Source organism: Xyrauchen texanus, chromosome 33 (assembly GCF_025860055.1).
Source record: "Xyrauchen texanus isolate HMW12.3.18 chromosome 33, RBS_HiC_50CHRs, whole genome shotgun sequence".
NCBI lineage: Eukaryota > Metazoa > Chordata > Actinopteri > Cypriniformes > Catostomidae > Xyrauchen > Xyrauchen texanus.
The window spans coordinates 28,521,107-28,543,953 of NC_068308.1; the positions used below are offsets into that span (position 1 = coordinate 28,521,107).

General features: G+C 36.6%; 1 protein-coding gene across 2 annotated transcripts; it reads left to right on the plus strand.

The window, feature by feature from the left end:
- The first annotated feature begins 701 nt into the window (after positions 1-701).
- LOC127626456 (E3 ubiquitin ligase RNF157-like) lies at positions 702-22,232 on the plus strand. Of its 2 annotated transcripts, XM_052102237.1 has the most exons (20): positions 702-1,187; positions 2,638-2,756; positions 4,349-4,437; positions 4,878-5,024; positions 5,195-5,312; positions 5,491-5,557; positions 6,067-6,110; positions 6,284-6,331; positions 6,686-6,757; positions 6,913-7,072; positions 8,119-8,231; positions 10,487-10,722; positions 10,961-11,069; positions 11,873-11,981; positions 12,071-12,252; positions 13,998-14,057; positions 14,171-14,219; positions 17,105-17,224; positions 18,372-18,406; positions 20,307-20,416. In XM_052102237.1, exons 1-19 carry the CDS (start codon positions 1,100-1,102, stop codon positions 18,404-18,406), a joined length of 1,965 nt encoding a protein of 654 aa, XP_051958197.1. In that variant the 5' UTR covers positions 702-1,099; the 3' UTR covers positions 20,307-20,416. The 2 variants fall into 2 exon arrangements, with proteins under 2 accessions (XP_051958197.1, XP_051958196.1); XM_052102236.1 differs by lacking the exon at positions 18,372-18,406 and having other exon boundaries at positions 20,307-22,232.
- Positions 22,233-22,847: the final 615 nt, after the last annotated feature.

Sequence of the window (22,847 nt, forward strand, 5' to 3'; positions counted from 1 at the left end):
ACTTCACAGTTTCGGGGAAGGTCACATTTGGCGAGGCAGAATCCGTTTTGTACTGCGCAAAACCTCAAGTCTGGATTTAAGCCTGTCATCAGGGGTGGCCAATAGCGCTTCTGAGGGACAGTGTAGAGCACTGATCATTGGGTGGCAGATCTTACTAACTACAAACTGTTTCTAAAACATTTTCTTCCTCCAGGTGGCGCTTGGTGGCTCAGATAGTCAAATCCTCCATTGAGCCACATTCCAATTTCAATAAGTTTTTTTCTTTCATTGGAGACATTTGTGTACAAAATATAGATTCTTTTAAATTTGAAGACTATACAGAGTGCTACCTGACATTATAAACGGAAATCCGCCCTAACAGTATATATATAAAACTATTTTTTTTAAAAACCTTATCTACTAAACTCAAACGATTGTGATTGGTCTTTCCTGATCATCGCGGAGAAAAGTCACAAGTACCATATGCTAACGCTTATTTTTACGCTGCGGTCTAGTTTATAATCCATACCTGAATTAAACTTTTATAGCTGCTTAATTTAACAACATTAAACTAAGAGTAAAATAAAAGAAATATTATTTAGACCAATAATTTTTGACCAATTAAAAACAACATTCAGCTAATCCTCGCCCATTTTGTGAAACCGGTTCATGATCAGTGACATTCTATCCGTTTATTCTATTGCACTGATATGTATCCGCATCTCTCAAGCGCTCGGAGAACAGAGGATACAGGGATGATGATAAACATACAAAGAAACTGTGTCACACAGAGAGCATCTGTCTCGGCTTCGAAGGCGTTATTTACGCCGCAACCTGGCAAATGATGCTGACCATGGAAAGAGAGGCAGCCTTGTAAAAGGACCACAGTTTCTGGGACGCAAAGAGCAGCTTGTGTCTGCTGACAAAACAACGACTGTGGGACTCTGTGGGAAGCTTTTTGGGCATTAAGAGCACCAACTATTCCTGTGCATGTTGAAAATCTAAAAGCTAAGAACAAACAACGGGTATTATTGAATGAAGACGATGTTTGGGTTGAGGAAGAGGTCGCTGCAGTAGGATTGCAATCATTTAGTGTAATTTGAATTGTTGGCTGTATGAAATGGGAGCTTTGACAAGCCGTCAGAATGCCGGAGTGGAGGAGGTCGATATCCCGTCCAGTTCTGTTTACAGATATCCACCTAAAACCGGTGAGAAACATATATTTTGTTTCTCAAAATAGTAATAAAGCAAAATATAAAAATAAATAAATAATAAATAGTATAAAACGACATAAAATAAATGGTATGAAAATAAACAACATGTCTTCTTATTATAATGTGTATTATTATTATTATTATTATTATTATTATTATTAAAGTAGTATTAATAGTATTTGCATTTGGATAACCTGTGGTACTACCCTACAATAGAAGGCTGTTATTGGCCCAATGCAGAAACTCAAGCTCAGATTTAATAGCCTACTTTGTTATTATTATTATTTTACAAATTATGTAAATGAATGGAAATTAAGATCAAGCAGGAGAATTATAAAATATATTTTTAAATAGATTCCCTATGATTTGAGAGGGGCCTCTGTTCACCTTACCTCAAAAGAACTGGGCCACCACCCACATTTTTTTGGTCAGCAAGTCTGTCAGGCCTCTGGTCAGCATGGCGCATAGATGCTTGCCTTTTTATTCCTATAGAGATTATCACCACCACTACTGCTTTGTCTGCTGAAATACATTCTAATTATAGCAAATTGTTTGCATGATTTCATACTCAACATGCACAAATTAAACTGGATTGAAAACAACATTGTGCACTGCAGGCAGAAGTATTTAAATGCTAGTTCATCCAAAAATGAATATTCTCTCATCATTTACTCACCCTCATGACATCCCAGATGTATATGACTTTCTTTTTTTGCAGAACAGAAACATCAAACTAGTTTTATGGGCACTTTTGCCTGTTTTAAAAATCTTATGAAATTTGAGCAGACATGTAGGATTAACAGTGAGATGAGTGTAAGTAGCCAGATAATCTGTAATTGCAGTCTGGGACTTGTGCCTGATTCTTGCTACCTGACGCTTCAGATTCGTGCTTGTTCGTCCATTCTCTTGTATCCTCCTGTTGTAGTATAGCCTGAATCCTCTGCCCTTAATCTGTTGTTTTTTTAGTCTCTACTATATCTGTCTTCATTTCGCAAGCCTTCGTTCATCCTGTGTGTCCATACATCTCTCTGGAGAAGTGGAGCTGTTAGTTTTTTTTGCATCAACATAACCACGTTCATATAATTTTCCATACCTGTTGCTAACGTATTCCATACTAAAGGAACACTCAGGATGTTAATTTTTATAGGAGGAAATTAGCATTTAAAGAGCAATTCTGACCCAAGTATTGGCTATTATTAATTGATTTTACCTAATGTTTTCAGGCTGATTCAGTCATGTGACATGACATTTTTCACTTGATTAAAATCAGTTCATTTATATGTTGAATAAAGCACATATGAAGCCCATATGGTTCAGGAGGGTAAGTGCTTTATCATGTTGATGAAAGTTTTATCAGGAATTATGAACATTTTTGCAACACTGTTGTCCCTTTCAAATTGAATCTTCAATATCTGTAACAACTGATCTGTTCTTTATCATACAGGGAGTTATTTTGCTAGCCATTTTATTATGGGAGGAGAGAAGTTTGATTCGACTCATCCTGAAGGCTACCTCTTTGGTGAAAACACTGACCTCAACTTCCTTGGCAATAGACCAGTAGTGGTAAGACTGAATATAAATTCCTGTAAAATACTTAGATGAGAGACAGCCATTTGGTTATGATTGTGATAGGAGGTCATCACACCACTGATTGTGTTCAATTCTTAATCTTACCATGTGTTATCTAATTTCCAGTGGTATAATGATCAGCAGCACCATTTTTGTCTCTTTCGACTGCATTTCAATGCAGTAGAAATATGCAGTTTTTTTAGATTAAATAAATTCAAATAAATGCATTAATTCATTAAAAAATTCATAGATATTTACATATTTATTTTCTACAATACTACAATAGGTATCATGAAAAAACAATAAACAAAATATTTTTTACAGCACTTATTAATCTTTTTTAATGTTAGTTAATAAAAAAAAATGGTTTATTGTTTGTTCATAGTGCATTATGTATTAGTATGCTGAAATTATCATCAACCATGATTAAGAAATGCTCTAAAAGTGTTTTTCATCATTACTTCATATTATGTAATTTTGTTAACAAATGGAACCTTATTGTAAAGTGTTACTGTGGCGAGCAGAGCTCGGCCCGGAAGATAAGTGGTGAATGAGTTCCACCTGTGTGCCACACCAGTCACGCGTTCCAGTGAGGGGTGATGGGATTATTTGAGGAGAGGAGACAGCAGCAGAAGGAGAGATAGATGCGTGTCGATGTGGTTACCGGGAACCGCTGAAAAGCAAACCGGACCTGTCTGTGTGTTCAATGTTTTGACTGAAAAGTCATATTGTGTGAGTGTGACACTAAAAAGTGTATATGCTATAAATGTCTCACATGATTGTCATGCCGGTCCCAGCTTCCTCCTTTGCCATTCTTGATTCCTTAACAGTTAACTTTTCAAATATGTTTGTATGAATTTACATGAAAATATTCTTTTAAAATAGATATTTTCTTAATATGTTTTTACATGATTTTGAGCTGCTTCAAGCTGTTATTCAAATTTGATATTTAGTATGCAAGATAGTATATATGACTGTTTATAAGTGAAAGCTTCTATAATTGACTTTATTATACCTGTCCAAATGTGATTCTGGCCCAATTTGCCATGTGTAATTGTATTCAGTTATTGTTCTTTTGTTTGTGCTTCCTATACGGGTCTTTATACAGTAAGTGTTTATTAGCACTGTGTTTATGTGCTGAAAGGCCCATCTCTAAGCAGACAAGCTAGTGATGCTGTGGAATTAAGCAACAGCTTACTGCAACTAATACAGAGAGCCACATTCAGGCAAAAATTATGGGGGAGGGGAGGCAAAAGGCTCACCCACTAGTGTTGACCAACGACCTTACGTATGCATGCTGCTTCTCGACACGTGGATTTGCCAGTGCATTGCACACACACATGCATCAACACAGCAGCTTTTCCAGAGATCAGTGTACACCACCTTGTAATATGGCTTTGATTCCAGATTATTGTTCAGGTTTACAGGAGATCAGATGTGTGTTTTAGTTATGTGATTTGACAAAATAAGGCAAATGCTTCTCAGACACTTTCTACTGGGTTTTATTCACCCTCATTACAGCTGCCTCCATCCAGAGGACTGCTTTGTTTGTAAAGTGTCCATTCTGTTGTAATTCTGATTTCTAGTTCCCGTACAATGCTCCACCACCTCAAGAGCCAGTCAAGACCCTCCGCAGTCTCATCAACATCCGCAAAGACACTCTACGACTTGTCCGGTGAGATTTTCTTCCCAAATATTTTTTACTACATCTGGCAAAGCTTTCAAAGGATAATTTACTTCACCCTCATTTTATTCCAAAACCATCTACCGGTAATGTCATTTCTTTCATGGAAAATAAAAAGAGATATTTTGGGGAATGTACTGGTTGCTCTGTATGTTTCTCTTTAAAGATTAAAACATCCAGTCCCCATTCATTGTAATTGCATTATGGTTTAGAATGACATGAAGGTGATTAGTTGATGACAGAATTTAAATTTTTGGGGGAACTATTCCTTTAAGATATCTATTATATATGCTCCACTTTGAGTCACGTGTAAACATAACAAATGTTTCAATTGTAAATATATTATTTACATTTTTCAGTTTATTAAGACCCATGATTTACTCTCAAAAGCTTGAATGAGCATCCAGTAAAATCTGTCATTTTGACTGCAGATGTAGTGAAGACATGAAGCTGCCTGGACAAGATGTTGGAAAAAGCCACAGTTGCTACAATATTGAGTTTACCTTTGATGCTGACACACAAGTTGCCATCACTATATACTACCAAGCCATTGAAGAATTTCACAATGGTGTGCCAATGTAAGTTAAGCATGAAGCATACCTGAAAAGTTTCCTCAGGCTTATTTATTTATTAATAAAACACTTTAAACTCAACCCATACCACTTGATCAGAGAGCAGCAAAGTAGGAAGTGACAGCAAAGCTTGAGGTTTTCATTTGTATTGCTCTGTTCATTGTATATGTTGACAGATATTTGCCGCAGGACAGCTCTCTGCAATCAGAAACGGTGCATTTCAAACGTGGCGTCTGCCAACAGTTCTCTTTGCCCTCTCATTATGTGAACTTATCAGAGTGGGCAGATGAGGAGGTAACACTTCTGTTAGCTATGTCCTTTTGTGTCTACGTATGTGTGTTTTTATTTTTTTGAGAAAGGTTAAATAGGTTAGATTGGAATGGCAGTCATTTATCTCATTGTAGAAATCATTAAGTAATTCATGATGCATGTCCTTTGAGTATATCTTCTTATTTTGTTTATTGTTACACAGCTTTTGTTTGATATGGATAAAGACATCTACCCCATGGTTGTGCAAGCAGTAGTGGATGAGGGAGATGGTGAGTTTGATGTCATTATTATCCGCAGTTATGTCTGTCATCTGTAATCATCTGTCAAAAATGTCCTATGGTTCTCAAACTTTTAAGGCCAAGTACCACTTTTGATCCAATCAGAACATCTAAATGCCCCCTAATCACAATAATGCTCCTTCTAATTATATTAGCAATGAGAAATCATAATAATAATACCATATTTTCATTTATATTCCTTAATTATATCTCATCGGAATAACCTTCTAAAACACACATACACCACAATAATAGCAATTACAATTGATTACAATGTAATTGCACTTGTTAAAATGCAACTTCTGCAGTCCAACTCAAACATTAACATATTTGCTCTAAATATATTTAAATCGGACTATCTATCAACAGTCACTTGAAACTCCTCTGTCAGACTGATTACCATAGTTTGAGAACCTCTGTCCTATGTGGTTTCATATGAAACTGGAAATCTGTTGTTTTTCAGCACTATATGCTTTTTTCTTTTTTTGTTTTGTTTACAGAGCACTTGGGACATTCCCATGTTCTTCTCGCAACCTTTGAAAAGGTATGCTTTTTGTGTTGATAAAAAAACTGAGTTATAGACTTATAATTCTTGTACATCTTCTTGATGCTTGTTTATACATTTGCCTATTCATATTGTCTCTATATACTGTAGAATACATTAACAAGTGGAACTATATAAAGGTTTATCAATAAATTGCTGTCCTTTTCTCCTAGCACATGGATGGAAGTTACTGTGTGAAACCTCTGAAACAGAAACAAATGGTAAGTGCCCATTTATTATAGTTGTAAGAATTCCCATAGCATAGAAGAAGAAAAAGAAAAAATAATGGCGGAAGGACATACTAGATTAAATGGCTACTATTAGTCTTACTTAGCTTTGCTATGTGTTTCTTTATATCCCGAGGCACATTTTCAAATGATCAAACTTTAGACTCTTAAAGGGGATTGTTCACCCAAAAATGAAAATTCAAAAGGAAATGTTAGACAGAATGTTAAGGACTGACAGTCTTATTAACCTCTTCACATTAATTGCATGTAAAATAGATGCAATGAAAGTGAGTGATGACTAAGGCTGACATTCTGCCTAATATCTCCTTTTTGCTGAATTTATCTTAGGTGGATGGTGTTAGTTACCTGTTGCAGGAAATCTATGGCATAGAGAACAAATACAACAGTCAAGAATCAAAGGTACGTCATCATCCACATTTACAGAAAGAATCAATTCATTCTTGGTGTAATTGTGACCAGAATATTCCACATCAAGGCAGAAGGACAAGCTCTGTCATTGCTTTGATCTGATAATTAATATAAAAATGGTAAAAGTTACCCATTGATGTTTACAGGTGGCTGAAGATGAGATTAGTGACAACAGCGCTGAATGTGTGGTGTGTTTGTCGGATGTGCGGGACACACTTATCCTACCCTGCAGACACCTGTGCCTGTGCAATGCCTGCGCAGACACATTGCGTTACCAGGCCAACTGTTGCCCCATCTGTCGACTACGTAAGCACCAACCCTTGTACCAGACTCATTCATTTTGTATAGATGATGCTTGTCTGGATGATATTTTTTTGGTCTGGCTGGACAGGATGCTTAAAAAAAAAAACAGCAATGTTTTGAATGTGCTACGGAGTCACAGTGTTTACAGTTTTCAGGGTAATCAACGTATGAATGGTTTATTTATAGATTTCTCTGCACATGAAAGAATACTTCACCCAAAAATGTAAATTCTATCATCATTTACTCACCCTTATCCCATCCCAGATGTGTCTATTTTTCTTCTATAGAACTCAAACAAAAATGTTTAGTAGAGTATTTCTGCTCTGTAGGTCCATATTTTTTTGAAGCTCCAAAAAGCACATAAAGGCAGCATACAAATAAATCAAATGACTCCAGTGTTTTAATCCATTTATTCTGAAGCAATCCAATCTGCTTTATGTTAGAACAGACCAAAAAGTAACTCCTTTTTCATTGTATGTCTTGCCATTGCAGACTCTAGGCACAATGATAATTTTGAATCATGCTTGAAATCATGATCACCAAGGAGATTGCTGATGTCAAGATTTATAGTGAAAAAGGAGATATTTTTAGTTTTTTCTCACCTAAAACCGAATGTATTCTTCAGAAGACATGGATTAAACCACTGGAGTCTTGTGGAATACTTTTATGCTGCCTTTATTTGCTTTTTGGAGCTTTACATTTCTTGCCACATTCACTTGCATTGTTTGAACCTACAGAGCTGAAATATTCTTCTGAAAATCCTTGTTTGTTTTCTGCAGAACAAATAAAGTCATACACATCTGGAATGGCATGAGGGTGAGTAAATAATGAGAATATTTTCATTTTGGGGTGAACTATCCCTTTAAGATGGAATAGGAAAACATACATTTTACTTTTTCTTAACCTTTAAATTGTGTCATAGATGAATGTTATGGTGGATATTTAGTTAAATAAAATACTAGATTTAGACATAAAATAGTTTATCTTCTCATGTAGAAACATTGATGCTCATTTCACAAAAAAAAACACTCTTCTTTTAATCCCTTTAGCGTTTCGTGCCCTTCTTCAGATCCGAGCGATGAGGAAAAAACTGAACCCACTCACCCCAACTGGATTCAACCCTGTCATCACTTCCCAGACCTCAGACTCAGAGGAGCAGTCGGTAACATACTAAACCTGCTTCATTCCTGTATGCTTCAGAGAGCTCATACAGTGCCTTATTCATAGCAGCATAATCTGGTGCATTAAGACCAGCATGTCCTACAGGATTCTGTTGTTGCATTTGGAGAGCCCAGAGTGTACTTGATTCTGATTTGTCAATTGCTGCATTCTGTAGTCAATTATTTTTGTATAATGATAAAATTATACAACCCCAATTCCGAAAAAAGTCAGGACAGTGTGAAAAATGCTAATGAAAACAAAAAGGTGTGATTTGTAAATTATATTCAACCTTTGCTATATTAAAAACACTACAACTACACATAATGTGATGTTTTACCTGGTGAATTAAAAAAAATAAAAATGTATTTATGTACAGTAATTTCAAATCAGATGATTGCAATACACTCCAAAAAAGTTGGGACAGGGGAAATTTAAGACTTATAACAATTTGACGAGTTAAAATAACAAGGCAATGTAAAACAGGTGAGGTAATCGTGTAAAAGTACTGTATACTGTATAAGGAACCTCCAAAAACAGCCTAGTCCTTCAAAAGCAATGATCATTCAAGACAAGATCATTCCAACAGATGCTTCAGCAAATAATCCAGCACTTTGAGAATAATGTTCCCAAAGACAAATTGGAAGGATTTTGGGCATTTTACCCACTACAGTGAACACAATATAGTTAAAAGATTCAAGGAATCTGGTCAAATCTCATGCGTAAAGGGCAAGACGAAAACCACTTCTGAATGTGCATGATCTCGGATCCCTCAGACATCACTGTCTTAAAAAAGATCATTCATCTGTAATGGATATCATGAACATGGTCTTGGGATTACTTCAGTAAACCTTTGTTAGTCAGCACCACTCGCCGCTGCATCCACAGATGCAAGTTAAGATTTTACTATGCAAAGCATCGGCTCGGTCTCAACTTAGATGGAAAGTAGAACAGTGGATCTGTGTTTCTTGGTCCACAGAATCCACATTTAAAATAGTTTTTGAAAAACACAGCTGTCGTGGTCTCCGGGCCAAAGAGGAAAGGACCATCCAAACTATCAGCATCAGGTCCAAAAGCAAGGGTAAATCACACATCTATGAGAACACCATGAATGCAGACAGATATCTACAAATTTTGGAGCAGCATATACTGCCATCCAGCACCGTCTTTTCCTGGGACGTCCCGGGATTTTCAGCAGGACAACTTGAAACCTACATAAAATTCAACATACTGGCTGAATAAGCAGAGAGTGCGGGTGCTAGATTGGCCTGCCTGCAGTCCTGACCATCTCCAATTAAGAATGTGTGATGCATTATGAAGATCACAATACGGCAAGAAGACCCGTACAACTGTGCAGCTGAAGAACTGCATAATGGATGAATGGGGGAAAATTCCACTTCTAAAACTTAAAATGTAAAAAAATTAAGCCTAAATGCTTAAGAAGTGTTATTAGAAGAAATGGTGATGTTTCACAGGAGTAAACACTCGACTGTCCGAACTTTTTTGGAGTGTGTTGCAATCATCTGATTTGAAATTACTGTACATAAAAATAAATAATAAATAAATAGATTCATAAGGTAAAACATCATATTATGTGTAGTTGTGGTGCTTTCAATATAGCAAAGGGAATATAAATGAAAAATCACTCCTTATTGTTTTTATTAGCATTTTTCATACTGTCCCAACTTTTTCGGAATTAGGGATGTAGTATATTTGATTGTTGTCCCTTGCGAACATGTGCTAATTTTATGTCACTTGTGACTTGTGTGGTCTCTTTCTTCTAACATAATACAATTATTTAAACTCAAATCAATATTTAATGTTCATTTATTTACTTTTTTAATTTGGTAAGTAGCATCTAATAAGACAGTTAGTCAATATCACAAAATAAATCCCTTCAGGATGATACAACACTTGATTAACCTGTCAGGCTTTATTTTGCAATAATGACCAGCTTACTGTACAATATATCCCTTACGTATTTTGTATTTTATCTCATCACATTCAAACTAAAACTCACAACTGGTGAAATACAGTTATTTTTGCCATAGCGGTAGCAGTCCATTGAAACACTGATTAAGATCCATTTATTAATGTCAAGCAAACCTAAGTACTAAAACTAAAGCTGACCATCTGTTAAATACACAGAATGAAATGTGTTTACTGCTAACATTTACCACTTATTAATACTAAATGCAAATGTGTTGTAATGCTCCTAAACTGTACTGCTCTTTGTGGCCACATGTATGTTTACTGCAGGCATCAGAGCACATCCCACCTGGCTATGAAGCTGTGTCCTTGTTAGAGGCCTTGAATGGGCCCTTGAACCCGTCTCCATCTGCTCCTCCGCTTGAGGGCCTCACTAGGGGGCATGTTTCTGGATCTGTATCCACATATGGCAGTGATAGCCACCACACACCTGCTCGCTCCCTTTCTCCACTAGAGCACTCTGTTAACTCCGGCCAGAATGTGAAACACAAGAAGAGTGGCTCTAAGTGAGTGAGCCCTTACTGAAGAATTAAGGCATTGAGCACAAAGTGGTGTAGTATTTCGGTGTTACTGTACTTTGCAAAAAATACATTTTAATTAATGTCTACAAAACATTGGATGGGTATTTTGAATTCAAGGTATCACCTTCCTTTTTTTTTATTCCTTGTAAATGTTAAATAATGGGTTGAGGAAACAGGCAGAAAAGAGAGTGGTTGCTAATCATGTATTCTGGGATCTCTCTAGATCTCTCTCCCAGAATTCTTCAGTGCTGCCGGAGGAGGAGGACGAGAAGTCATGCAGTGAGTCTGAGGTGCAAACGTGCCGGAGAAAACTGCATGCAGAACAACAAGAGGTATGCACATCTCAAATACATCCATAGCATTTATACCCTTTTCAATCATTCCAAGCATCACCTAAATTACAAAGTTGATGTGAATCACAGACATAACATAAAATATATTTTAGGCATATGCTGTATTTTTTTTATGTATTAATCTTTAGGTTCCATGCTATTTTTTTCTCCTAAAAAACAAAACTTCTGTAACACTGATTTAAAGGGATAGTTCTCCCAAAATCTTTAATTCTGATCATTTACTCACCCTCATGCCATCCCAGATGTGTATGACTTTCTCTCTTCTGCTGAACACAAACAAAGATATTTAGAAGAATATCTCAGCTCTGTTGGTCCTTTCAATACAAGTGAATGGTGGCCAGAGGTCTGATGGTCCAAAAAGCTAATAAAAGCAGCATAAAATAAATCCATAAGACTCCAGTGGTTAAATCCATATCTTCAAAAGTGATATGATAAGTATGGGTGAGAAACAGATCAATATTTAAGTCCTTTGTTATTTTAAACTCCATTTTCACTTTCACATCTGAAAGTATCATCTGGCGCCTGTTTAGTTTCACGCTCTAATCTGAAAGTGAAAGTGGAGATTTATAGTAAAAAAGGACATACAAATGTATCTGTTTCTCATCAACACCTATCATATTGCTTCTAAAGATATGGATTTAACAGCTGAAGTCTTTTGGTTTACTTTTATGCTGCCTTTGTGTGATTTTTGGACCTTCAGACTTCTGGCCACCTTTCCCTTGCATTGTCTGGATCTACAGAGCTGAGATATTTTTCTAAAAATCTTCTTTATCCTGCTGCAGTCTGGAGTGACCCCAGAAAGTGACAACCTCACCCTGTCATCCTCGGGGGCCATAGATCAGTCTTCCTGCAACGGGACCCCTCTCTCCTCCACTATCACATCCCCAGAGGGTAAAACTCCTCAATGCACTTACGTTAAACTGTAAACCGCACCAGAGCTGCATAATTTACAATTGCTTATCAATTCCTGTCTTGTTCAGACCCAGTTAGCAGCAGTCTGGCCCAGTCTGTGATGTCAATGGCTTCGTCTCAAAGCCAGCACTCTCAGATCAGCACTGACACACTATCTTCCATGTCTGGCTCCTACATGGCTGGGGCTGAGGGAGAAGAGCCCGCTGAGACCCCAGCAGAGAGCAGGGCCGCTTCCCAGCATGAGGGTGAGGTAAGGGGTTGAAGGCCTGGAAACAGGATATATTGTTCACTTTTGCCTGTTGTCTTCACATGCTTTGGGTGATAGTATACATTTTCACCACCTAGGATCTACATTATTTCTACTTGATTTAACCCATAAACATTACTTTTGTCGGTATCTGTAACCTAATTTTTCATGTAAATTTATTCAAAATTAAGTAACATTTCTGAACGGAATAAAACCAGTTAATTTAGATGTTACCACTTCAAGCTAATTTATTTTAAACCTCAAAAAACCTTCACCATGTTCTATACATAGATTAAATTACTCTGAATTCACACTACAGGCAACAGTGCATCTGGGTTCTTTTGAGCAGCAGATTTTAATGGTGGATATGGGCAGCGCTCCAGTTTTTATAATCTTTTAAGCATAATATAATGTAATTTTGTTTTGTTTATTGATGTTAATAAAAGTTATAAATGGATATCTATGGTTTACAGTGAAGAAATTATGTATGTTCTTTCTGAATAATCTGACGGTATGTTTATTTGCATATCCTTTCACAAACAGTAGCATATGCTCTGCGATGGTGGAGACGGGATCCTATTCTTCTCATTAGAACTTCCATGGAGTTTTTCATACAAGGACTTCATTAGATTATATGTAACCTCATATCTGTCACAGCGATTGCACTTTGGAAATAGAAAACAGCCGTTTGTGATCTGAGTTTGTGCAACGTCTTAGTGAAAGGTTCAAATCTATCAATAGCACCGGCAGGTCAATTGGGTCTAAAAGAGCAGATGCGATAACAATGATCTGTGAAATTTACATTTACATTTATGCATTTGGCAGACGCTTTTATCCAAAGGGACTTACAGTGCACTTATTACAGAGACAATCCCCCAGAGCAACCTGGAGTTAAGTGCCTTGCTCAAGGACACAATGGTGGTGGGTGTGGGGTTCAAACCTACAACCTTCTGATTACCAGTTCAGTGTTTTAGCCCACTATGCCACCACCACTCTCTATCATAATTTATGTTACAAACCCATTTCCGAAAAAGTTGGGACAGTATGAAAAAATGCTAATAAAAACAAAAATGAGTGATTTGTAAATTATATTCAACCTTTGCTATATTGAAAGCACCACAATTTTGCATGAAAAACAATGATATTCACATGGTAAAACATCATGTATTTTGTAGTTGTGGTGCTTCAAATTTAGCAAAGGGTGAATATAATTTACAAATCACTCATTTTTGTTTTCATTAGCATTTTTCATACTGTCCCAACTTTTTCAGAATTGGGTTTGTAAATCCAGAGATTTTGCTGATCTAAAAATCCTTATGAAAATTTATAGAAGCCTAAATGTCCAATAATCTGTTGGAATTTCAAATTAAGGATTTACAGGCTTGGAAAAGACATGGAAATCAATACAATCTTAAAGTCATGGAAAAGTTATGAAAATGTCTTTAGCAAGTATAATTTATTCCAGTTATTCTCAGCTCTAAGTAGGTACAGTAATCATGAACAACTAAAGAAGTCTTGAAACGGTGTGGAAACCCTGCAGCAAAATGTGGCAGCTTCAAATGCTTAAAGGGGTGATTCCACCCGCCTCGATGATGTGACTATGTGACTAATGGCTAAATTAATATGCTATTCTATGATTAACAAGGCAATTTATTTTTCACACATTATGTTTTAAATGTCACATACATTCACATATTACCGAATGGAGCTGTTGTGCAAGAGACCATATTTACAAGTGTTCTCTGCAGGAATTGCCCAATGAGCCAAAACACTTTGTGGCTGCCATTCTTGAAGAACAGGATTCAGAGGTGAAACATTTAAACAAACCATCTAATTCTAAACCCACCTGATTTATTGTGATCATTTACATTTTTTATGTACAGTGTGTGATGTATTCAGCTGTGCCTTTTTCTTTCCTTAGGGAAATGATGTTACTGAGGAAGATTGTGGCTCTCCCACCAAAGAACAGGGTAATTGTGACCACAAGTTGGGTGAATATTGGCTGTACTTTTTACATCACTGTGTAGATTAAGGAGAAGGAGCACTCTGTAAACCTGTGATCTGTAGGTGGTACTTCATCCACAAGAGCTTATAAATCTGCCTACACACCTCTTGTTAAAAAACTTGTGTTGGTAGGTGGGCCAAAGGTTGCTCGCAACCAATAAAAAGTTCACATTTGAGATTTTCATTTTTTTTTAATTCAGCCCACAGACAAGCACATTTGGCAATCGAATTTCAGTGACATATACAGTATGCAGCCTTCTACTAATTTCCATGTAGGGTAGGGCAAATTTAAAGGGAGAGTTCACCAAAGAAATGTCAATTCTGTCATCATTTACTCACCCTCAGGTTGTTAAAAAAATATATTACTTTCTAGCATGGAACAAAAAAGAATATGTTAGGCAGAAGGACAGCCTCAGTCACCATTCACTCATACTGTATATTTGGTCCATACAATGAAAGTGTATAGTGACTGAGGCTGTCCATCTGCCTAACATTTCCTTTTGTGCTTCATGGAAGAAAGGAAGTCATGCAGGTTTGGAAGAACATGATGGTGAATAAATGGTGACAGAATTGAACTTTTTGGTTGAACTATTCCTTTAACGTATGCATTACTTTAATACATTTATGTCAGGACAAGTTTCCGGTATTTAGGCTTTGCTTTTAGTGTTTTATTTTATTGTTATTTGGCAACACATCACAATGAGGTTCCATTTGTTAACATTAGTTTAAAACATTAGTTAACGTGAACTAACAATGAACTTGGTTAATGTTAATTTTCAATATATAGTACGGTAATACATTTTTTTAAATCAAAAGTTGGTCACACTTTATATTAGGTGTTTGTATTAACATTAAACTATATATTTTCAATATATATTTGATGTTCTGCAAAATTCTCAGAATATTTACATTTGCTTCTACTGAGGTTGAGGTATGGGTTGGTTTAGGGTAAGGGTTATGGTTTAGATCGTCGCTAGGGTTAGGGGTTAGGTTTAGGGGATAAGGTTAACAGTGTAACTGCAGATGTATTAAATGTGGACACCTTAAATGTAAGTACAATGCAACAACACATACAAAATAATTACATTGTATAAAATACTTATTGCATAAAAGTATACAGTAATTAAAGACACCTAATATAAAGTGGATCCCAAAAGTTGTATATGTTAATGTTAGTTCATGTTCTATGAAATAACAATGAACAATTGTATTTTTTTTACTTACATGAACAAAGATTAATAAATGCTGTAAACAAAATACAATGTATTGTTCATTGTTAGTTCATGATACTGTAAAAAGGCAGGCAAACTGCTAAAAATATATAGATATACACTTTGAACGTCTCTGCGTTGTTCTGTCTTTTCTGAGCACTGAAGTAAAGCAATTATTCTTAATAATTTGGACTTTACAAATTCATCCCGTTATTAATTTTATCTGACTCCAATTTTATATTAATCTGACTCCAATTTTAAGTTGACCTCTAATTTAGATTAAGGCTCTAATTACTTTCTGATCAGTCTTTTATTTGAATCTTTTAAGTTATTGATTACTCTGAATCCTCTTCTATTCATTTACCTTTTGATCAGTTTCTAATGAGATTCAAACTGATAGTCTTTAAGTGGTTTCCTCCTACATTAAAGCTTCAGTTATGATATAAATGTTTCTTAAAATGGTATTCTCCTGCTCGGTTCCTCCAGAGCGGTTTCTCCTATTTTAAAGACCCAGTATTGATATAAATGATTTCGAAGGAATACAGAATAAATCAAAAAGTAACAATTTATTTGCCAGGTAGGATTTAAAACATAAGTTACAGAAACAAGTCAAAGAACATACCTGGCAGTTTAGAAAACTACATGTAATTGCAAAGCATGGGAGATCTGAATGCAGATTCCTATTATTAAAGTTACACACATTGAGGTGTTGGATCATCTGACTACAGAGAACCATGAACAATGTGTCACATCTCCTTAAATACCCAAACCATAAACAAAGGTAATTTTGTGAGTGGTTAGGTTTGGAAGTCCTGGGATCACACCTCATTAACATACAGGCAGGGATGGGGACAGACCTCCAGAATTATACAGCATTTGGCAAAGACCTTATAACTTTGTTCCCATTAGTTTTATCAACATGGGAAAGGGACCATTATACCAGTTGCACTGAGATATTTTAAATGATACCAAACATGCTTAGTTACATTATTTGTATACATCAGATATGATATTTTTTTACATTCAGATCTTTAGGTGAGTTTGAATTGATTCTGAGCTTAAGGGGAAGGAGGAGTAGAGGGGGGAGAATGGGACAGATGTGGAAGGGCAACAATGAGGTGTGAATTTGAAATCTTCGCTCAGTGGGGTGTGGTGCCTCAGGAAGAGATGCTAATTGTGAGAAAGTTCATATGCTGATTTTCTCAAAGATCATACATTTGCTCTTTGCCTCCCTGGGGAGTTTTGTCCTTTAAATGCAAACACATTGGCACCCCGCCTTACAATACCTAATGCATTAACTAATGTTAACGAATGGAACCTTATGTTTTGAAACTGAATTACCATTTTGCATAGACATTTGTGCCTCTTTCTAATTTCATATGTTGTGTGTATTTTTGGTGTACATAATGTAAGCAATTGAGAGTCTGTATTAGTGTCTTTATAAGTTGTGTTCACTTGCATGTGCCAATCGCATCCGCTCTGCTCTCACATGACTATATGTGCATCCATCACTTAATGGCTGCCGAGAAACATCCTGCGCCCCGTCCCTGCCCTGCCCCCATTATTGCTGCCTCCACTCAGCTGTGCTCTGCTCTGCCCTGCCCTGGCTGCTCTTGTTTGACCTCTGACCTCGCTTGCAGGTGGGCGCAGGAGGAGCGAGGTGCCTTGTCCAGAGTTTGACAATAACAATCAGGGGGAGTCTGACACCCACTGTATGACAGGCCTGGACAATGAGCAGCCTCCTGATGGCCGATTCGCTGGTGAGTGGCAACCTCTGGAACATGGACTTTCTGATTGAAAGGGATTGGGTGAGGTTGTTTCAAGGTGTCCCTTTTAAAAAAGAAACTGGATTTTAGTTCTCAGTCTCTGGTTCTGAATCTCTGTTGGCTTTCTCTGCTCATGCTTGCCCTTACTTTGACCCTGCTGTAATTTTGCTTAGCGTGAAATGGTACAATAGTGGCCATGCCCTTTATTCCACCCTCTTTTGTGTGTGTGAGAGATTGTCTGATTTTATATTTTATATCGTGTATGACTTGTATCTTCTGTGTCTGGGTCATACTAATGGCTAAGTTCATGTTCAGTGTCTGCCAGCTCAAAGTAGCTTTGCGTCCTCCTTTATTTCTTTATTCATCCCTTCATTTTTCTGCTTATCCTCGCACTTTTGCTAGCATATTCTATTGATTCCTAACTCGGTTACTGACATCTAGGGAAAGGATTCGGATTCTCTCTGAAAGGACACAAAGGAAGCATTTAAAATGAGATTTGTGATTGTAAAATATGCTTCTTAAATCATTAATCGTCATATTTCTAATCATCATGACTACTACACAGTAACAATATAAAGTACAGTGGCCCCAAAAAGTATTTGGACACTTGATCCAATCGTTAAAATGTATGAAGATAATTACATTAGATAACAAATTAATCAAAACAATGGCATCTTCAAATGTCTTTAAAGAAATTATGACCTTCAAAACTGACTTCACTCTTCGTAGCCATTTTGAAAGTACTTTTGACCAGCTGGGTTCAAGGTAATTTTACTGGATGGATGAAGTCAGTTCCTCACAGATGAAGTTCATCACATTAACAATGGACATGTTCGACTAAGTTTGACAACCACTGTTCACTAACTAAAATGCACTTAAAAATGTCCTGGTTAGTTTAATGCACTGATTTAAAGATACATTTAAAGTACGGATTCCTTACTACAACCCTGGCCGCCACCATCATCTTCAATGCACTGAGCTTCTCTTTCTCAATCCATCTCTCATTTTCTGTGGATGGCTGGTCAATTCTCATGATGTACTGTAAATGTGCTCTGTTCTCTCTTTCTGTCTTGGTTTTTTCCTTCTATCATTTCCCATCTCTCTTTCTCCCTGTCTTACTGGATGTCTGTGGAATGGACAGATGAGGACTGGTGTCCTGTTCACATTGAGGAATAGGTATGGCATTGTAGCAATTTAAAACGCAAGGCACAGAGGGCATGGACTCACAAAGAAATCTCTGGCTTTTTACCATTCACTATTGTCATCAGTGAGATTCTTTATGGATTTGCCTTTTTACCTCTTCAGGTTAAAAGAGCCTTTCATCATTTAGCTTGAGATGCATGGTGAATATTCAGTGTGGGGCCTTTTAGTTATTAGTAAATCTTGTGCATTTTGGAGAACAATGGAGAATAATGTCTTGCTTTTAAAGCTGAAATGTGTAAATTTTACACTACTAGTGTCACCAAACGGAATTGCAAAAATGATGATTGTTTTCAAGAAGGTTTCCTGAATACTCCCCCTCTCGATCTCATGCCATTGATTGAGCCAATGTTTCTTTTCCATATTTAAAGGGATATCTCACCCAAAAATGAAAATTCTCTCATAATTTAACCTCATGCCATCCCAGATGTGTATGACTTTCTTTTATTAAACACAATGAAGATTTTTAGAACAATATCTCAGCTCTGTTGCTGAATACAATGCAAGTGAATGGTGGGCGAAAAAAACATATAAAGGGCAGCATAAAAGTAATCCATGAGACTCCACTGGTTAAATCTATATCTTCAGAAGCAATATGCAAAATATAGAGAAACAAATCAATATTAGTCTTTTTTTTTTTTTACTATAAATTCTCCTCCCTGCCCAGTAGGCGGCGATATGCACAAAGAATGCGATTTGCCAAAAACAAAAGAAGAATGTGAAAGTGGAGATTTATAGTAATAATTCACACCTATCAAATTTCTTCTGAAGATATGGATTTAACCACTGGAGTCATATGTATTTGTGACAGGGCAGAGGGCGGGGCCGGGTCGTGATTATACACACCCGGTCCCTTATCAGGCAAATTAAGCCTCTGAGAGGGATAAAGGCTGATTGCGGGTGGTGGTGCGATGAGAGAGAGAGATCCTTTACGGACATGTCCGTCATGTGTAAAGCAGTTCAATAGAGGAGGCGAGAACCGGCCTGGCGATATAAACAATATTTTAATGATTAACTTAACAAAAGACAAACACACACACATGACGGACATGTCCGTAAACGATCTCTCTCTCATCGCACCACCGTCCGCAATCAGCCTTTATCCCTCTTGGAGGCTTAATTAGCCTGATAAGGGACCGGGTGTGTATAATCACGATCCGGCCCCGCCCTCCACTCTGTCACAGTATTACTTTAACAATGCTTTTATGCTGGACCTTTAAAGTTTTGGCCACCATTCACTTGCATTGTATGGACCTACAGAGCTGAAATATTCTTCTAAAACCTTTGTTTGTGTTCAGCAGAAGAAAGAAAGTCTGGGATGGCATGAAGGTGAGTAAATGATGAGAGAATGTTCATTTTTGGGTGAACTATCCTTTTAATAGGAGCAACTATTTAAATATTAAAAATTACACACTTCGACGTTCAGTATTTTTGCTTCTTGAGGAACAGACTTTAACATTGATCTCCAAAGGGTGCTCAGGAAATCAGGAAAAAAGGTCTAGGAAAGTTCTGATTTTTTTGGTCTTCATTTCGCTTTGTTTTACAACTTTGTATTTCTTACTGTTTTCTTTATTTCCCCTCTTTGGCCCTTCCCAAATGGCACCCTAGCCCATATGGTCTTCTTCTGAATCTACTCTTTATCGCATGGTCTTTTGGGTAATACTTTAAAGTCTGCATCTGTAGGGGCTCAGCAAAAAGGTGCATCAAGGGCAACTGTAAAGGTGACACTCGTGTGCACCCGTCTGAAACCCAAACAAAAAGTGGGACAGCCTACTGTCTTGTTGACTTTTGTTTGTGCCATTTGGGATAGGGCCTTTATTTAATCCTGCCCTCATCTGTAACTTTTAACCTGTATTCTCTCTGTCCTGTCTGTTAGGTCTGTTATACCTTGACGTCTATCGTCATGGACGGGGTCCTTTGACTCACCATGCGTCCACCAGCAACATCAACCTGGAGGATCAGGGGGTCACCAATGAGGTGTCAAACCCTAAGAACAAATCTTATCGTGGACCCCTAGCTGTGTAAAATTTTCTGTTAGCCTCTCTTCTGCCCTCAGATAGATATCTGCCTCTGTCTGCATCCCATCTACACCCAAACTTGTGTCCACACAAAGACAGACTTTTGAAATCTACTGATTTAAAAGGTCTTGAAGGATGGAATGTGGATTCCCCTTTCCATTGTGATAGATGTTGTTTTTAGCACTCTTTTGGTGTTGATACATATGTAAAGCACCACGTTTACACCAATGCTCCACCCCCTCATGTGTAGAGATGGAGGGATGACTCAAGCAGCTCTCCTGATGAAAGCCTGAAAAACTAGGACACAGTACAGACTCCAACCTCTGATCCGAGCAGCATTTCAGTTTTTCTCTCTTAGAGAGATGTCTAATTTCATGCCAGGGCTGTGCGACTATGCTGAGTGAACACTCAGATAAACATGTTTTGGCACTGTGCTACAATTTCATTAACAATTTGTTACGCACTTTTATTTGAATCATCATCAAAATTCTGTTATCTGAATTAACAGCCCCCTTGGGACTTTCCTCATTAATTTCCTTTACATTTGCATGAATCTCCTTCTGGATAACTGCCCACAATGAACATTATCAGATATATTTATTTAAAAGTGAATCCCTGTTCACAACCCTTTATACTGCTGTAATGTTACACATTTCTGAGTGAAACAGGATATTTAACTTGATTTTAACAAACAGGAATTGATTGCATTGTGAAAGCTGGGCTTTCCAGAATAAAGCCAGGCCTGAATGTGAGTTTTGCTAAAATTAATATCATTATCCAATAGTCTGTGACATCAGCAAAAAAAGGAAAGACATTTCAGAGCATTATTAGATTTTGATTAAGACATTTGTTTTGTATTTGGTATATTATGCACAGATTAATCGTTCACAATAATATCAGGAACATGCAATGAAAGTAAATAGTCATTTTGATTTCATGTTGATCACCATCATTTCAATAATCAACTCAAAACCTCACTTGTTACCTAATTTATATTTAAATTGCTATAATCAATCCATAACAAGATGAACTTCAGAGCAATAACACATGTTTGCTCACCTGTCTGCCCTTGTCGTTTTGCTGCAGCTCATTTTGAGCTATACGTACAGCCCTGCATGTTTAAAAGACTCAAAGCTACTGAGCTGCCTAACCTGCATTACACATCATTCTTGCCAAGGAGAAGCTACTGAAGTTACTGTAGAGCCTTCTGAAACATTTTGTGCTAGGGACATCTTTAGGAAAACCTGCTGATGAGGTCCACATCTGTGGTCGCACCTCAAATTGCTACTGGTATATTAAATGTCACAAAGCTAATGTCAAGCTCTTTGTTTGTTGTTTCAAAACAATTATCAATCATGTTTTAGGGACAGTCTAGCAGGTGCAGTATACAGTATATATATGTATGTATTCACAGTATTGGGTGTAATCCAGTTGCATAGTAATTAGTTACTGTAATCTAATTACTTTTCCATCAAAAGTAGTGTAATACATTACATTTTAAATTCTTGTAATCAGATTAAATCATATTACAGTTACTGACTCAATTAATTGAATTACTTTTAAGTACATTATAGAGTTATGTTTATTTCTAATATATTATTTATGTACAATACATGAATTATGGCCATGTAACGAGTCATTGAGAAGGAGAAATGTGAGGTGCTGAGTCTATGACTTGTGTGTAGCAATGAACAAGAAGAAATAAAGACATTAATTTGAATTTGTTGAGCTGAACAAAGTTTTAGAAGTTTAAGAAAATAACTAAAAAGTAAATTAATTAGTAAAATGTGTGTATATATATATATATATATATATATATATATATATATATATATATATATATATATATATATATATATATATATGTGCTACAATTAGTGAATTTGTAACCAAAACTTGTAATTAAAAGGATAAACCCTTAAATTAAGCAAAGCTGAAGTAGCTCTTTTGAAGAGTGTTGTTGGACTGATATTGATTGTTATACCAGGTACCTGTCAGTGACCTTTTGAAAAGTATCTAGCACTTTCCTATAGCCTATAGAGGTCTCATTTTGAAAGTGTTTACTAAGCGCCATTGTCCTCTGATTTAATGTGATTTGAAAAGACATTAGGCCTAAACAACAAAACTGCAAATGAAGGAAGTGTGTCACCAATGTAAAAATTTCCATAGATCCGTTTTCTTTTCTGTGGGTTCTCTTTCCAATAATTAAAGGTGATGTGTGTCAATTTTTACACACTTCACCTTTAATATCATGCTTTCAAATCTTTTAGCAGAGCCAGTTCTCCTAATTGTACAAGCACTTTTCTGGACTATCTGATACTCAGATCAGACTCACAGTACAATCATATAGTTATCTCTCTTAAAATGTCTATTGTACCTTGAGAACGAACAAATCTTTT

Coding starts and splice junctions, on each gene's coding strand:
- LOC127626456 (XM_052102236.1), top strand. CDS start 1,100: ATGGGAGCTTTGACAAGCCGTCAGAATGCCGGAGTGGAGGAGGTCGAT. Junction 4,438..4,877: donor GACACTCTACGACTTGTCCG/GTGAGATTTTCT, acceptor TTTTGACTGCAG/ATGTAGTGAAGACATGAAGC. Junction 5,025..5,194: donor TTTCACAATGGTGTGCCAAT/GTAAGTTAAGCA, acceptor ATATGTTGACAG/ATATTTGCCGCAGGACAGCT.